This window comes from Kickxella alabastrina, assembly GCF_025024165.1.
Source record: "Kickxella alabastrina strain RSA 675 chromosome Unknown BX661scaffold_12, whole genome shotgun sequence".
Lineage (NCBI taxonomy): Eukaryota > Fungi > Kickxellomycota > Kickxellomycetes > Kickxellales > Kickxellaceae > Kickxella > Kickxella alabastrina.
In genome coordinates, this window is record NW_026251483.1 from 107713 (window position 1) to 124061 (window position 16349).

Below are 16349 nucleotides of genomic sequence, written 5' to 3' on the forward strand. Positions count from 1 at the left end.
CAAGCGCTACATTAGCTTGTCAAAGTGTGTTATTCTACCGTGCATGCAATTTTTTTTGAAGGACAAGTACAAGCTGTTCCCAAAGAATAAAGATGAATAGTGCTGGATAAATAGTGAAATGCAATGTTGAGATTTTCTCGCACACACACTCCAAAAAAACGGGTTAGAAAATAACAACAAAAAATTAACCGAATGTTTTCGGCGACATTCGGCGCAGACACTTTTGAACCGGCACAATAAGCGCAGGAGAGCCAGCAACAAGCGGAATCAGATCAAGCAGATCATCATACAGCGCAAAAATATGCGCGGACTTGCCTGCTGTTGCCTGGCCGACAAAAGCCGTGACAACGCTGCTGCTATTCTCACAACCACATTTCTGCTTGGCCTGGGCGAGTGCCGCCGGGTAGCAGTCGAGCAGAACCAGGTCGTTGAGCACCAGGCACAGCAGCTCAACATGCGACACAGGCATCGGGCTTGATTTCCCAAGCACAAGCTTGTCGGCGACAAAGCGCTGGAACACAGCCCGGCACTGGGTCACCAAAGTCGGTGCCGCCGCCGTAGCCACCCACAGCGGCATAGTGGGCTGCTGCTGGTCCACGGACATGCAGAAGAGCCACCTGAAGCATGCCACGGTCAGCCCCTGCTGCCTGCAGTCAGCATCCGACGTGTCCGCGCACGACAGCACAGCAGGCTCCGACGCCATCTGCGCGCCCCACTCAAGCACACGCACCAGCAGGTCCCAGTACAAGGCCATCTCGACGGGAGCCGGCGTGCCAGGCAGGTCATCGGCAACATACCGCAGGCCCGCGTTCACCACAGCATCAAGCATGAGAATCTGCGTCTGCAGCGCTACAGGCGGCGTGCCGCTGGCCAGAGAGGCGTCTCCCAAGGGCATGCCCAGCGCCAGCGCCAGTACTGTGCCTGTGGCTGCCCATGCCTGCGAGAGGCCACGGCGCATCTTCTGCGCGCTCTCCTTGGACGGCTCATCCCGCTGCGCAGCGCGCAGAAGAAGCATGGCAGGGGGCATGTCCTGCACAAACCAGTCAGTGGCGGTGGCAGACGAGGCAGTGGCGGAGACACTGGCCTTTGTCACTGGCTTCGGCTGTCCCGCCGGATCATTGGGCGCCGCGCAGTGCAGAGGGTGGACCAGATGCAGCCCCATCGCCGTGATGGCGTCCAGCCAGCTGCCATCAAGCAGCAGCTGCGGCAGCAGCAGCAGCAGCTCAGCACCATCCCCAGCGCGCAGCGCGTCTCCCAGGCGGCCCAGCGCAGCCACGCCCAGTGCAACCAGCGTGGGCGCCGGCACAGCACCGCTGGGCTTCTTTTGGGCCTCGATTCGCAGAGCCAAAAGATGCTCCGACCGCGCGAGCGCGCCGGCAAAGGCAGCAGCTGCACGGCCAACAACAGCGTGCTCGAGCAGGTCTGCAGACACGCCCAGCGCATCGCCGCCATTCCCCTCGCAGCCAGACGCACTGGCACTGCGGCCTCGCCCCCCGGGTGCCGCCTGGGCACGGCGGGGGCGGATGGCGTAGGGCGCGACGGCCAGCATGGCCAGCTCGGCCAGCGCAAGCGCCGGCTGCGACCGCTGCACCAAGGCAACCATGTCCAAGGCCAGCGCCTGCAGCCTAGTCATCCCAGCGGCGTCGGAGGGCAGCGACAGCAGCGGAGCGTCGGGGAAGAAAAGCAGGCGGCGAAGCAGCGCCACCAGCGCTTGGCAGTCGGCCAATTGCAGGGCGCCGGCCTCACGCAGATGCGCCAGCAGCGCAGGGCACAGGCGCAGGAGCGCGCACAGCGTCTCCTGGCTGACAACCACCGAGCCGCCGCTGTCCAAAGCGCAGTTGAGGTCGGCGCCGGCATCCACAGGCACGTCAGTCAGCCGGCGCGTCATCTGCAGCCACGCGTCCCAGGGCGTCCGCACGCAGTCGGCGGCCGCGCCCGCGTAGGCGCAGCCGGCCAGCACACCGGCGCAGTCGATGGCCGCGCCGACGCTGTCCCGCGACCGCAGCGCCGCCCGATCGGCCACGGCGGCAGAACCCCCGCCGCCAACCAAAAACACGCCCACCAGCTCCCACAGATGGCGCCAAGCGTGCTCAGCGCCACCAACCGCCCACACAGCCGCGTGGTCGGCCCAGGTCCTGGCGGCGCCCATCATCGCCGTCGCCGCGGTCTCGTCCCACTGCTTGCGCAGCAGCCGGCGCGGGTCCTCCAGGCACACGCCGCTGCGCTCAGCAACGCGCAGCGACCCCTCGCTGGCCTCGCCCAGCAGCCCGTCGATGCTGCCGCTGCGCACAAGCCCAAAGACGCGCGTGCGCTCGGCCACCGCGTACTGCGCCAGCGGCAGCACCACGGCCCAGATGGTCGCGTCCCACAGCCACGCGTCGAGGCACGCGGCGTGCGCGTCCAGCGTGCGGAACAGCGTCTGGATCGCGCCCAGCCGCACCTCGTGGCGTGCGTCGCGGCCCAGCGCCGCCAACGCCTGCAGCAGAAGGATCCACAGCACCTGGCGCGTCCGCAACGCCCCGCCGCCGCTGCCGCCCGGCAGGTCCTCGGCCCACCACGACTGCACGATCGCCTCGAGCGCCGCGTCCTGGCCAGGCACGCCAGCCAGGCGGCGGCTGGTCAGCTCGGGCGGGTCTGCCGCGGCGCCAGCACGGGCATCGGCGGCTGTGCGCATGGAGTCGGACTGCAGGAAGTCGCACAGCGCCCAGGCCTGGCCGACAGCCGCCAGCGCGATGTTCAGGTCGTCGCGCTGGCGGCCGAACTGCGCCAGCACCTCGATGCAGCGGCGCAGGCAGCGCGGCGGCAGGTCGGCCAGGTAGTCCGAGCACACAAGCTGCACGCACGGGAACACGCTGGCCACCAGCGCGCCCGGCTGCGCAAACACCGCCTGCACGATGTCGAAGACCACGTCCCACGCGCGCACAACCGCGTGGCCCGACGCCTGCAGCAGCCGGTGCAGCGTGTCCAGCGCCACCCGCCGCACCTCAACGGTGCCCGCAAAGCGGTGGCCCGTGGCGAAGCCCGCCACGTGCGCGCCCATAAGCTGCGCCAGCGGCGTCAGGATGCGCAGCTGCGCGGCCTCGGGCGAGGCGCCCGAGCCGGTGCCAGCCGCGGACGGGCTTTTAGCGGCGCCGGCCAGATCCATGGCCGCCAGCACGATGTCGGCCAGCGCGCCGCTGGCCTGCGCGCGCACGTGCGCTGCAGCGTCGCCGCACAGTGCGGCCGCCAGGAGGTGCTGCGTGACGATGTCCCACGCCGCGCTGTCCATCAGCACCGCGTCGCTGGCCACCACGAACGCGCGCAGCCGCTCGATGGCCGGCACCGGCCGGTCAGCCTGCGGCGGCGCTTCCGCCAGCGGCGGCGATGGCGGAAGCGCCGCCGCCACGGCCTCGGACACCGGCACGCCGGCCGCGTCCGAGCCGAGCCGCACCAGCGCGCGCAGCACGCACAGGTACGCCGGCGGCCCGGCGTCGCGAGCCGCAGCCAGCATCCGCGCCGCGGCCTGGCGCACGGGCCCGCCTGCAGCCACGGGCGCCGCCGCGTCCTCGGTGTCCAGCAGCGCGCCCAGCACCGGCGCCCACGCGTCCTGCAGCTCGGCCGCCAGCCGGCACGCGCACTCCAGCACGGCCCGCAGGCACAGCGCGTGCCGCTCTGGCGACGGAAGTCCGCCGGGCGCAGCCGCAGCCGCCGGGCGCGCAAGCTGGCAGAGCAGCCGCAGCATCTGGTCGCGCGGCTCGCGCAGCCCCGCGGCGCCCCACACGCACACCAGCGCCTGCGCCGAGCCGAGCGCGCGCGCAAACATCTCGTCGTCGAGCCGCGCGCCCAGCGCAGCCGCGTTCGCCGGCAGCAGCGCCGGCCACGCCTGCGTCGCCAGCGCCAGCGCCAGCGCCTGGCCGCCCGTGGCCTCCGCCGGCGCCTGGCCGCCCGTGGCCTCCGCCAGCGCATCGGCCAGCGCCGCGATGCTCGCCAGCGCCTGCGCAAACAGGTACGCCGCAGGCACGGCCGGCGGCTCGGCCTTGTCCAGCAGCTTGTGCATCTGCGTGCGCACGCCGCACGCCGCGCTGACCGGCAGCACGTCGCCCGCCGCTGCTGCCGGCTCGGGCGGAACTCCGTCGGCGACGACGCGTGCGGTGGCGGCCACGAGGTCGCGGATGACGTGGCAGTCGTCGGGCTGCGCGCTGCCGTCGTACTGCGCAAACAGCGCGCGCAGCAGCGCGTGGTCCTCGGCGGCCCTTCGCACGGTCTCGAGCGCGAGCACGCGGTAGAACGGCGGCAGCGGCGACTCGGCCGCCAGCAGCCGCGCGAGGATGCCCAGGAACACTTCGCACTCGGCCGCCATGGCGCCGTGCAGGTGGCGGACAAACAGCCACACGATGCGGATGCTGCGCACGGCCAGCGTGAACGGCGCGCGGTCGGCGAAGAACCCGACGATGAACGGCGCCAGCCGCTCGCGCAGCACCAGCGCCATTGCCGGATGCCGCGCCACTGCCGCCGCGTGGTTGGCCAGGACCGACTCCAGCAGCTCCAGCACCAGCCGCTTGTCCGCGCCGCCGGCCGCCTGCAAGAACACCGGCTCGTGGCCGGCCGCCAGCAGGCACAGGTCCTGCAGGATGAACAGCGCGTCGCTGGCGTGCAGCTCGGCCACGCGCTTCACGTGCGGCTCGGCGTCCATGCCGGCGTGCGGCTCGGCGTCCCTGCTGGCATCCATTGCGCCCCTCACGTGCTGCCCGGCCGCCTCCAGCAAATCATCCTGCGCCACGCGCGCAAACACCTGCTCGACGGCCTGGCGCAGGATGGCCGCGGCCGTGTTGGCCACGATGGCGTCGCGCGACCGCTGCAGCGCCAAGCACACGTGCAGCGCCTCGACCAGCTCCTCGCCCACAACGCAGTCCGCGTACAGCGTCACCAGCGGCAGCACCATCTGCAGCACCTTCACCTGCACGTCCGCGCCCAGCCCGGCCATCTGCCTCAGCTCCCTGAGCACCTCGCCAATGCTCCGATCACACACTGCGCGCGCCGACACCAGCTGCTGCAGGCTCTGCAGTGCCGTCGTGATCATCCGCGTGCTGCTGCTGCTGCTGCCGCCTGAAGCGCTGCTGTGGCGGCAGGCTAGGATGAATGGCCGCACGACCTCCGGGTGCTGACGTAGCTCGGCCGCTGTGCTTGCTGTGGTTGATGTGCTTTTGATCCCGCGCAGGATCACTATGACGCGCTCGGCTGCCTCTTTTATGTCGGGGAACTTGCGCCGCGCCTCTGTCGACAGCGTCTGCAGCTCGGAGCTCAGAAACCCACCCAGATTTAACGAGGACGCCATTCGGTAGGTTCTCAATGCGAATGCGAATGTGATGTGATGTGATGCGATGTGGTGTGTTGCGCTGTGTGACTATAGCTGTGGCTATGGCGGTGACTGTGTTCGCGATGCGCAAGTGGAATTGGAAAGAATAGAAAAGAAATTACATAAAGTACGAATTGCACGGACGAAATGCAGCTGTTCGGGAACCACTCACGAGACTGCTTTGTTTCCATCGCCACCACCTAGCATAAATAAATCACCACCTTGCAGCAGTCCAAAGCCAAAAAAAATCGAACAATGAAAGCACGGTCAGCTTTGGCATTAGCATGCATTATTGTTATTACGGTAGATTGATTTGATCCGGTGATTTGCTAAAAACCTTGAATTGCTATTTTCCTCACACTTTGAGTCAAATCAGCCTTTTCAATATTCCCTTGGCTTGGGCTTGGGCGCGGTGGCCAATTTTGCCCGCACATCCATTGCGAACGCCTAAATCTGGTTCTTCCTTTCACACCCCCTTTCTCGCTTTATACAAGTTACTTTTATATACGTAGCAAGGACACAATGGTGAGCAATCCACATGCGCTGGAAAGTGCCGGAGAAGGGACGGGATGGATGGGACGGGATGGAATGGATGCGGGCAGAAATCTTGACATTTTAAGGATGGAGAGCAGCAGACAGGATGGATTCGAGACATTGAAAGAGGCGCATAGATGGATGCATAGGAGTGAGGGAGGGCGGCGAGCGTTATAATTTTTAACCTATGAGAAACTAAATGGCTGGAATTTGAAATTTGAGGGCTTGCCATTATTGTCTCAATTCCGTCCTTTCATTTAATTTCTCCTTTTGTGTTGCTGGGCGCGGAGCTCTATGCAAGAGGCTTTTTAAATACAGAACGGCAGCAGAAATAACAGCGGCAACAGCGATTTTGACAGCAATAGCATTAGCTTAAGCTTCAGTCATGCTGGCAGAAACTATAAATCTCTGGATTTCTGGATCCAGCGCGACATGCAGATTACTCTACGCGCGCAATCCCGTGCTGCTTTTTTTGCCTAAATGCACAAATACACGAAGCGCGTTGGTCTGCGCTTGGACACCGTGTGCTTAATTTCTGCGGACGTGACTTTGCCATTCCATCTCGCGTCAGAATCCCCGTGCACTATCGAATAGCAGCAACGCCAACAGCAAAACAGCCTCATCGTCCCAGCAAACTCACCGACAGGCCTATTGTAGTACTAACTCAGTAAAGTACTTTTTTGTTTCATTCACTATTCTGCACCCTGTTAGGCTAAGGTTAAGGTTGCCGATCTCCGCGAGAAGTCTCAGGCTGAGCTTACTCAGACCCTCGACCAGTACAAGCGCGAGCTTATGGATCTTAAGGTCCAGCAGGTTGCCGGTGGTGGTGACACCAAGGGTGCCAAGATCCGTGACGTGCGCAGGAACATTGCCCGCGTCCTGACCGTTATCACCCAGCAGGCCCGCGATGAGGTTCGTGCCCAGTACGCTGGCAAGAAGCACATCCCCAAGGACCTCCGTGTCAAGAAGACCCGTGCTCTGCGTCGCGCCCTCACCGTTGAGGAGCTCTCCCGCACCACCCTCCGCCAGCAGAAGAAGTCCGTCAACTTCGCTCGCCGCCTGTACGCCATCAAGGCCTAATCTCTTTTTGATGATCTTTTTTCAAATATCTGACAGCATCCAAAATTGTGTTCGTTACAAACTCATCTATGTGCCTTGAAATGGAATTAAATGAAATTAAATGGATTGAAAGAAACTCGAAGCTGAAGCACAGCACAGCGATATGCTGAACTTTGAAACACACACACACCGATCCATGTGAGCTGGATGCCATAAATGGCCTTGCAGTCGATCTGCACAAATGAGCCAGGAAAAATATCGGATACTTTTTTGAATAATAATTTTAAAATCTTATTTTGCTTGTTCACAACATTGCTGTTATTTATCTTTGTTAAACCACAGCCACCGCCCATCCCCCCCCCCCTCAGCCTTCCATAAACAAACTCTCCGCACCCAGTCCTACAATGTCCGACGACAACACCGCGCAGCAAGTCTACTACCGCATCACGCAAAAGCTCCAGGACTGCCAAAAGCAACTGGGCCAGATCGAGGCGCAAATATCCGGCAACCAACGTGAATCCCGCCTCGCCGCACTTACCCGACGCGAAATCGAAGGACTCGATGCCTCCGTGCCATTGTACAAATCTACAGGGAAAATGTTTATCCAGGAGCCCAAGGACGACCTGCTCAAGGAAATCGACACCACGGCTGAGAACTCAAAGGCTATGGTTGAAGCCCTGGAGAAGAAACAAAAGTTTGTCAGGCGCGAGATGGAAGAGGCTAGCGGAAATCTCAAGGATATCGTTAGGTCCATTCAGACTGCCGCTGCCACCACCAAAGCGTAAAATTAATAAATATATAAATATATAGATTATAATTTTCTTTTTTAGTTATAAAAAAAAAGTCATATATCTCCCATTTCAATATTGTCTTTTTTGTCTTTATTTTTAAATCGAAATATCGGGAATTGTATTGTCTAAATGTATTCGCGAAATAAATCATCTAAAGTTGAAGTTGCGGAAGACCCCATGTTTTCAAGCACAGGTTGGCCACGTCCTCCTGTTGTCTGGTCAACATGTGCTCGGCCGAGGTGTTTTTGTTGGCGCTGCTGGCACCACCGCCGCCACCGCCAGGCTGCTGGCGTCCGATGTGCGCGGCAACTGACTTTAGCGCCTGCACCTGCTCCTGGGCAATCTTGTTGTTGATGCGCCCAAGCGGCCCCATAAACTGCCTCTCCGCAGACACCTTTGTCCAGCTAACCAAATGCGAGGGCTTCAGCGACCCATCGTGCATCTTCCCCAAAGCCATGGTAAAATGAGCCACCAGCCGCGCCGGATCAGCATTCAGATTATTGCACACGACAAAGCGCTCTGTGCTCGTCGGCCGACTGGCCAGCGGCCGCACAATAGCCATGCGCTCGAAGCACGCGTGAATCAGATACAAAAGTTCGACACTGAGCGGTGTCGCCGTATCATATACTTTGAACACGAATGTCCCACCGCGCCGCAAAATCTGAAACGCAACAATCGCCTGCGCAATCGTATACGCATACTGGTGTTTCTCATGGCCTAATGCGAGGTCGCCTTGCTCAAGGCTGTCGTTTTCAGCGACCACCAGGTCAACGTGCTTTTGGTCGTTGGATGCCCTGACGTGCTGCACAAAGGCATCGATGTTGGCTGGGTCCAGGACCCCCCCACTGCCCGCTGTTGCTGCTGCTGCTGCCCCGCTAAACTCATCGAGCCTCTCGGCCGCCCGGCACTCCGCAAGCATCCGCCTGCCTACTTTGCTGGCCGTCGCCGATCCATTGCCAAAATACCACCCGCGGGTATCCAGCTTGCTCTGCGAGCTCGCCCGCCACAAAATATACTCAGATAACGCCCCCTGGCAGCTCCCCACATCAACAAACCTCAGCACCCCCTTATTACTCGTATACTCTGCCACCGCACGCAACAAAAAATCCACATGCCCAAGCGCCACCGCTGACAAGCCACCAAACACACTGCGTGTCAGCCCAGCATATGGGTTCAGTGCCAAACTGGCAGAAACAAACTGTTCCTTGGACACGGATTGCTTGCGCATATCCTCTTTGATGCCATCGGCGGCTTGTAGGAGAGATACGTCGACGGTTCGCGCGTCTGCACGACGTCCGCGCGCGTCATCCCGGTCGCTCATCATCCGTAACCACTCGAGTGTCGCTAACTTTTGTTCGACAAAGTTCGCCCCGTGCGTGTTGCTGATCACAACAAAGGTGCGCGATGCAGGTCCGGTGCCGGACACAACAGTGGAGCTGGCTGGGGCCGAAGATGGTGCCGGTGCCGGTGACAGTGACGGTATGCGTGCCATCTTGGGCATTGGCGGCGACAGTGTTGTTGCTACTGCTCCTGCTGCTGCTGCTGGCCTGGATTGATAAGGGTAATGGCGGGGATTTTGTTGGTGATGTTGGTGATGTTGTAGCGGCGGCATGTACATTTGCTGCTGATGCTGACGCTGCTGATGCTGATGCTGATGCTGATGCTGCTGCTGATGCTGATGCTGCTGCTGCTGCTGATGCTGCTGATGCTGATGCTGCTGGTATTGGTTTCTCCGCTGCGGGCCCGTCGATGAGTTTCTGCTATTGCTGTTGTTGTAGCGGCCCAAGCTTTTAAAAGCCTGCCCCAGCGTTCTCATAGAAGGCGGCAGGACATTAGATTTGATCTTGGTGTTCCGATAGTCTGGGTCGTCGTCGGTGTACAGCATGGGTTTTTTGTCTGTCCCCATTTTTCTCTTTGGTTAGCAGGCCCTGTAAGACTAGGAGCCTAAGTCGGCAAAAGGTAGGAGAGGTGAAGTAGTGAGTTTAGAGTGAATATACGAGGCAGAAAAAAAACAGAAAATAATAATTTTATCTGCATGCTTTTTATCTTTTATACTTGTTCAAGCGAGGTAACTTGAGTATGGCTAAATGAAGGGTATTCATGTGATGCGCAACAATAAAAAAGTCGAGTAGAGTAGAAATTAAATATTTATTCTTCATGCTTTGTAAGCAGCTAAAGCTCCTCGCGAACAGGACGCTCGACAGGCAAAGTGTATATAATGTGGTGGGGGTTTGGTTCCTCAACCTGTGCTTCTGGGTTTTGCAGAGATTCAGCATGTTCAGCAGCCTCTGAAGTTGTATCCACGTTTGCTGGCTGCTCAACATCATCAACTAATATTCTGTTGGCCTGGGTTGTTGACTCCACAGACGCGGAAATATTCTGCTTGTCGGGTTCGATTGGTGACCCAGTGGGCGTTGGCTCTGGTATTGGCTCTGGTGTTGGCTCTGGTATAGGCAGCTGGTCTATCAAAAACTGGGCCATCTCCAGGCTTAGCGTGACTGTACTGCCTGCGAGTTCCGATTGTTGCTGCTGTTGCTGCTGCTCGCTATTGTCTGCAGGTTCAACAGGCAATAAGTAGGCGGATACTGACAATAGGCTGACCGAAGACTCAGTTTCTGCTGGGATGTTTTCTATAACAATGCTTTTGGTCTGGGCACCTGACGGCACTGCGGCTGCGGCTATCACCACAGCGGACGTTAGCGTTGCTGTGAGCATAGCCAGTGGCAAGTCCTTGAGGCTGTGTCCAATTTTGCTGATATCCACAGAGGTCGTCGTTACAGCAGCTATCTTTTCAGTAATGTCGATGTTGCTATTGCTGCTGCTGCTGTTGCTGAACAAGAAGTACTTGAGCACGCTGAACAAGCTCGACAACCCAGGAATCCAAATACGCTTGCGGAGAATATTGAAGGACACGGCAACAAACAGGACCAGGCCTCCAAGCATCAGCCATCGGTCCATGGCATCCGCCTGCTCTAAAGCTTTGATCAGATTCTTTGACGTCTTCAGCACGCCGTCCATAGTCAAGTACTCGGACTTTGTCTTTTTCAGCATGTCTGACGAGTCCTGAAGAGCCATGGTATTGCCGACGCTCTTGTCAATCTCCTCATTCATCATGCTCACAGTCTCCTGCAACGCCGAAGTCACATCTGCTGCAACATTAAGCACAGCATTGCCTGTGCGCACCTTGCGTTTGCGCAGCTCCGCTGGTGTTGCTGCGCCACTGAGCAATAGCTCGCGGTCCCGTTTCACTGACCCCGCTACATTGGCGCGGTACTGGAGAAGTGCCGTTCGGAAGGCTCGCTGCAGGTTCTTGGTCCTGTTTTGTTGCTGGGATATCGTCGCTTGGACTTTTGATTTTAGTTTGGCCTCTTGTATGTCGTCCAGATTTATCAGGGCGCGCTCTATTAGACGCTCGGCTGTGCGCTGTTGGTCGCGGACAGAGTCGGCGAATTGCCGGTGTTCGTTGCGGCTGCCGCTGAATTGGCTGAGCAGGACAATGTCCTTCTCTATCTCGTCCAGTTCTGCTGACAGCTGGGACAGTTGGGTGTCTATATCGGCCGCTTCTGACATGTGGAAATGAAAGACCTTTGCTGGTTGTTAAATGCGGATGGAGAGAAAAGAAAATGGAAATAATTTTTTATAAGAATTAGAAACTGGAAAATAAGAAGTGAAAATAAGTGTGTTGCCTGAGAAAAAAGTATTTGTTCATTTTTTGGTTTGGGCAGCGATGGTATTGCCTTTACCAGCGCTTTCGCCATCGTCATTCTCTGCCTCCTCCTCTTCTTCTTGATCTTTCTCCGGCCCCTCATTATCTTGCCCATCGATCATATTATCCAGGCGGCCGAGAAGCTGGTCCAAGCGAGACTCGAACGAGCTAATGACATCCTCGGCCTTGACAATGTCCTTGTAGGCGTCGGCAACGCTCGCCGACTGTGTGCTTTTGTCGATGACGTTGCCCTCCTCAGCCTCCTCGACCTTGGTGGCCAAGTCTTTGAGCATGTTCTGCATTTCAGCCAGCTTGGCGTCCAGCTGCTTGTTGACGTCTGGCTGGAGCTTTGAAGATGACAAGGACATTGCTCAATTGGACTGGAGTTGAATGGAGTTGAATGAATTTCGCAGACAGAGTCGCACACAAAATATAAATAGTGTTTTATTTGAAGCCGAACGGAAAAAAGTACCAGGATGGAAGAGAAAAAGACTAAGCATGCACAGAAACAGAGGTGGGTGATTAGATGATTTTTCCGACGCGCATGGTCGAGTTCATCAGATTGCGCGCCGAGTAATGGTGGTTGTAGACGCCGCCGTTGAACGCGTTGGTCATGTCCTTTCCAATACCACCCTTGATGAGCTTGGGGCCGCCGGGGTGCATTTTGATAAACTCCTCTACATTGTAGATGAAGCCCTCAATGACTATCCACTTCTTGCTGCGCTCCTTGACCTCAGCGACAAACTCCGACGCTGTGAACATTGGCAGCTCCTCGATCGGAGTTCCATAGTCGACGCGCTTAGCCATCTTCTGCGCGTTCTTGAACTTCATCGCTACACGGCCCTTCATGATCTCGTTGCGGGGGAAGCGCTTGAGGTTGGACGCCAAGCCCAGCTGCTCCATGGCGTACAGAAGCCACTTGGTGATGTCCATGTCGTACCAGCGCACGCCGTTGCGGTAGTCGTTGGGGAAGGCATGGTGGAAGTTGTGGTAGCCCTCGCCCAGCGTGATGATGCCGGTGAACCAGTTGTCCCTGGGCGTCTGCTCGTCACTGTATGGCTGCGTGCCAAAGGTGTGCGCGACCGAGTTAACGCAGAAGGTGACCTGCTGGACGCCGACCAGGCGTGCGACGGCTCCCCAGAAGAACCCGCCCTTCCAGTCTCCCAGAACCAAACCGCAGAATGCCGTTGGCAGGATGAGCGAAGAGAAGGCACAGATGAAAAAATAGTATTTATATTGCCACAAGACAACCTTGCTGGCGTGCAAGTCTGTCATGTCAGCGTAGCCCAACTCGTCCTCCTTGCGGCGGAAAAGAATCCAGCCGTGGTGCGCGTACCAGAACCCACGCTTGATGTTGTACGGGTCGCGCTCAGTGTCCGTGTACCTGTGGTGCAGGCGGTGGTTCTGCACCCACCAAATGATCGAGCCCTGGATACTGGCTGCGCCGAAAATGGCCAGGAACACCGCCAGTGGCCACGACGCCTTGTACGACCTGTGCGCCCACAGCCGGTGGTACCCTGCTGTGATGCAGAGCCCTGAGAGAACTCCGTAAAGAAGCACGAAGATACCCACGGGCCACTTCAGCTTGACAAAAAACACGGCGTAGATGGCCACAGCCTCGGCTATTAGGATTCCTGAGGCGAACGGCCAGTACCATCTGGAGTGAATCGACTTGTCTTTGTCCTTTGGCACGGCCTTGACCTTATATACGGGCTTTTTCAGCACATCTTTTTCAGACTCTTGAATGGACTTTTCTGGCGGTTCTCCTACCTCCATGAGGTTCTTGGGGAAGAGCTCACTCAAGTAAAACTTTAGCCCATCCCATGTTGGGATATAGTAACTTAATGCCGAAGACATTGTACTAATTAATAAATAGAATAAATAATAATAATAATAATAGGAATGGAGATGGAGATATACAGAAAGAAAGAGAAAGCCTAAAAATGTACTGCACTTTGGATGAAACAAAATATACAGACTATAATTTTAGATATCTTGTCCGAAACTGACTTTATCCATCCAGTCGCCTCTTCATTCGGGAAAGAGGTAGGGTAAAGACAAGATTAAGCCAGGGAAAAAAAGTACTTGCTTTTTTTTTACTTTGTTTCTTGCATAAATCAATTATTGGCGTTTTTTTACTTTCATGTCTTCTCATAACTGTGACTATATATTTCTATATATTCTATTGCTAAATAAATGAGCAATGTTGAAAGATATGACGTGGCAAAATATAAAGGACAAAAAAATTGTATATTAGATGAGATTAACTTGTTTTATATATTTTGCTAGTAACACGTTAATATTAAGATGGTGGTATTTTTGTTATCTATTCCAGTTTTTATATGGGTATATGCACATACAGTAGTTATAAAGTAACACTGTATTACGGAAAACTAATATTGAGTTACATGTATTTAATGTTTATACCCTACGGCGCCTAATTTTCACTGCATTGCATTTTGCGTAAAACAAAAAAACAGCAAACGGACGGGAAAAAACCGAAATTATAATACCGGTCATCAATAAAAACATGGCCGTCAAAAATAAGAATGACAAGTAAAAAAGATAGAAACCGTAAAATAGATGAAATGATATGAAATCAAATCAAATTCAAAAATAACGCAACAAATAATTTATTTATTTTTCAGATTCTCATTTTAAAAGCCAGCAAAAACATTGTACCACTGCCTCCTCTCGGCAACTATGTGAGGCTCAGTAACATCAGTAACCAGGTTCTTCTCTTCCATCAGCCGCAGAGCCTCGGCCGTATCCCTCGGAGTCCACTCAGCCGGCGAATACGACTTCCACCTCGGCAAGCAACTCCCAATAGAAGTGTCAAAGTTTTTTCTCTGCGGACACTGGCACTTGAGCTTCATACCCAAATTTTCCTTTGTATCCGGGCAATGCATAAAGTCCTCGTGCCTGTACCCGATATCGTCAAAGAAGTGCACCTGGTCTCGGTTAAGCAACATTCCGGCAGCAATCGAGTGTACGGGCGCGTCGCCCCACCGCTCCATGAAAAACCCCTTGGCCTGGTCGAGGTAGCGGAAATACGAGTCGTAGGCGTCGGAGCGCAGCCAGTTGAGCGAGGCGATCTCAAAGTTTGACCAGAAATGGCACAAGTTATAGTCACCAGTCTCTGAAACAAAGTACGACATCAGGTCGGACGACGCATTGGTATTGAGCATATACTCGAGCGTGTGTTGCCACAGCGTCGGAATGGTTGACTTTAACTCCTTGAGCGCAATGACAAAGGAGTATAGCTTGCCGCTATTCTGCATGTAGACGAAGGGGTCATAGTCAATGTCACAGTAAAAATCAACACCGGGCTCGACCCTCCAATACCAGTCGACGGATTGCAGGAGCGGGTGCTTGTAGAAAAACCCACTGTTGAACCGGCACATATGGCGGTAGCTCAGACTTCCACCGTAAATGATGTTATCTGCGGCCATCTGCTCCCGCGCTTTGGCCGCCTTAATCGGATCGACAAAGTCTGGCAGCGACCAGTGGTCTCGCGGAATCATAGAAAACGTAACGTTGCTCGTGGTGCTAATGGCCACCAGCTGCATGAACTCCTTGGAGAATGGCTCGTCGTTGAGGAAAATATACGGGTAGTGGTATTTGTGGTTGAACCTGTCCTCAAGCTGCCGCATGGTGGCCAGGAAATCGTCCAGCTCGCGGTTGCGCAGCAAAACAACAAACGCCGCGTTGGCCCGTCGATTTTCATTTCCGGGCGAAGGAATAATACCGAGCCTGGCCATCTCCACCATGGCGTCGAAGGCGACCTGTTGGTCGGCAGATTTAGCCAGCTCATCCAGAACATCCGCCTCGCCGCGGTGGTGCCACACCCAGGGCGCAATCTCCGCCCGATGTTTTTCTGTCTCACTCGCCCACGTTTTGTTTTGCAACACCGACTCCTGATACTCGTCCAGGTTTTCAGGAAACTCCGTCGGCCACCCACCCAGCCGAACCAACTTTACCAGCCCCTCGTATGGCTTACTACCACCTTGGCCCAACTCTTCTTCCTCTGGTAATGGCTTTAGGCTGTCGCCAACGTTGTGGCCATTCGCTGCGTCGTAGATTATCTTGGCCAAAACATCAACTGGTATCTGTTGATTTTCCGGCAGCTGTGGCTTTATTCCGACATTATTCACCTTCCACGAAAACCACTCGCGGATTCCTTCTCCTGTTGCTGGCGCAGTCTGTTGGCCTGGCATGGGCCCATTTGCTGTCATGGCCTCTATTGATCGACGCAGTCGAGACTGGAGTGCGCTGTTTGTTATCAGGTAAAGGCATCCTAGGTAGAGAAGCGCAATGATTAGGATGGCTCGCGAAGGAATAGCGACTCGTTTCAGACCCTATTTTTTATTAGGTATTTTTTTAAAAAAATAGGACAAAAGGAAATATTTTTATTTTTAAAAAGGAGTGTTGTTGATTGGGATGTTGTGCAGTAGGGTAATAGGATATTGTGAATACTAGACTCGAGTGGTTATGTGCGCAGGGGTTTGTTACAAAAAAAGGGTTGGTAGGGAAGGGGGGTCGTGGGGATGTTTAAAACATAAAAATAATAACGGCTTAGTCCCAAACGGGTTCACATATTTCAAGTGCGGCAAATTGTACGATAATTACAAAAAAAAACTAATACATACAGAGAAACCATATATAAAAAAGCATGCGTGCGTTTTGTATGTGTGCATGTACTTACAATAGTCTTCATCTCTCGTATGTGATCTAGATGTGTATGTCTGGCACAAGTATAAACAAATAAACAAATAAAAAACAAAACGAATATGAATATGGATGTGCAGAATAATACAGTAGCTATATTATGTAAATGCAAAATTTAAAAAGAAAGACTGTAGAATAGAGCGCAGGAAAAAATAAGAACGAAAAAGAAAAAGATGAGAAAAGACGAATAAAAAAC

General features: G+C 55.6%; 8 protein-coding genes across 8 annotated transcripts; 2 read left to right on the top strand and 6 right to left on the bottom strand.

Moving 5' to 3' along the window:
- Positions 1-184: 184 nt before the first annotated feature.
- On the bottom strand, positions 185-5314 carry BX661DRAFT_198530 (uncharacterized protein; the record flags this gene model as incomplete). Its single annotated transcript, XM_051538235.1, has 1 exon — positions 185-5314. One exon carries the CDS (start codon positions 5312-5314, stop codon positions 185-187), a length of 5130 nt encoding a protein of 1709 aa, XP_051391385.1.
- A 440-nt stretch (positions 5315-5754) lies between these two features.
- BX661DRAFT_182878 (ribosomal L29 protein-domain-containing protein) lies at positions 5755-7022 on the top strand. Its single transcript, XM_051536078.1, has 2 exons — positions 5755-5860; positions 6581-7022. The coding sequence occupies exons 1-2, from the start codon at positions 5858-5860 to the stop codon at positions 6947-6949; spliced, it is 372 nt and encodes a 123-aa protein (XP_051391386.1). The 5' UTR covers positions 5755-5857; the 3' UTR covers positions 6950-7022.
- Positions 7023-7260: 238 nt separating this feature from the next.
- On the top strand, positions 7261-7792 carry BX661DRAFT_182880 (Prefoldin). Its single transcript, XM_051536079.1, has one exon. The coding sequence runs from the start codon at positions 7333-7335 to the stop codon at positions 7711-7713; it is 381 nt and encodes a 126-aa protein (XP_051391387.1). The 5' UTR covers positions 7261-7332; the 3' UTR covers positions 7714-7792.
- A 19-nt stretch (positions 7793-7811) lies between these two features.
- Positions 7812-9732, bottom strand: BX661DRAFT_182881 (FtsJ-like methyltransferase-domain-containing protein). Its single transcript, XM_051536080.1, has one exon. The coding sequence runs from the start codon at positions 9623-9625 to the stop codon at positions 7871-7873; it is 1755 nt and encodes a 584-aa protein (XP_051391388.1). The 5' UTR covers positions 9626-9732; the 3' UTR covers positions 7812-7870.
- A 54-nt stretch (positions 9733-9786) lies between these two features.
- BX661DRAFT_182882 (Sec20-domain-containing protein) lies at positions 9787-11371 on the bottom strand. Its single transcript, XM_051536081.1, has one exon. It carries the CDS (start codon positions 11287-11289, stop codon positions 9892-9894), a length of 1398 nt encoding a protein of 465 aa, XP_051391389.1. The 5' UTR covers positions 11290-11371; the 3' UTR covers positions 9787-9891.
- Positions 11372-11424: 53 nt separating this feature from the next.
- On the bottom strand, positions 11425-11793 carry BX661DRAFT_171169 (uncharacterized protein; the record flags this gene model as incomplete). Its single annotated transcript, XM_051533680.1, has 1 exon — positions 11425-11793. One exon carries the CDS (start codon positions 11791-11793, stop codon positions 11425-11427), a length of 369 nt encoding a protein of 122 aa, XP_051391390.1.
- A 154-nt stretch (positions 11794-11947) lies between these two features.
- Positions 11948-13201, bottom strand: BX661DRAFT_143571 (stearoyl-CoA desaturase; the record flags this gene model as incomplete). Its single annotated transcript, XM_051533012.1, has 1 exon — positions 11948-13201. One exon carries the CDS (start codon positions 13199-13201, stop codon positions 11948-11950), a length of 1254 nt encoding a protein of 417 aa, XP_051391391.1.
- An 846-nt stretch (positions 13202-14047) lies between these two features.
- On the bottom strand, positions 14048-16152 carry BX661DRAFT_182884 (nucleotide-diphospho-sugar transferase). Its single transcript, XM_051536082.1, has one exon. It carries the CDS (start codon positions 15658-15660, stop codon positions 14083-14085), a length of 1578 nt encoding a protein of 525 aa, XP_051391392.1. The 5' UTR covers positions 15661-16152; the 3' UTR covers positions 14048-14082.
- Between the last annotated feature and the right edge of the window lie 197 nt (positions 16153-16349).

Bases quoted from the DNA above. Each gene is read 5' to 3' on its own strand.
- BX661DRAFT_182880 (XM_051536079.1), top strand. From the start codon at position 7,333: ATGTCCGACGACAACACCGCGCAGCAAGTCTACTACCGCATCACGCAA.
- BX661DRAFT_182881 (XM_051536080.1), bottom strand. From the start codon at position 9,625: ATGGGGACAGACAAAAAACCCATGCTGTACACCGACGACGACCCAGAC.
- BX661DRAFT_182882 (XM_051536081.1), bottom strand. From the start codon at position 11,289: ATGTCAGAAGCGGCCGATATAGACACCCAACTGTCCCAGCTGTCAGCA.
- BX661DRAFT_182884 (XM_051536082.1), bottom strand. From the start codon at position 15,660: ATGACAGCAAATGGGCCCATGCCAGGCCAACAGACTGCGCCAGCAACA.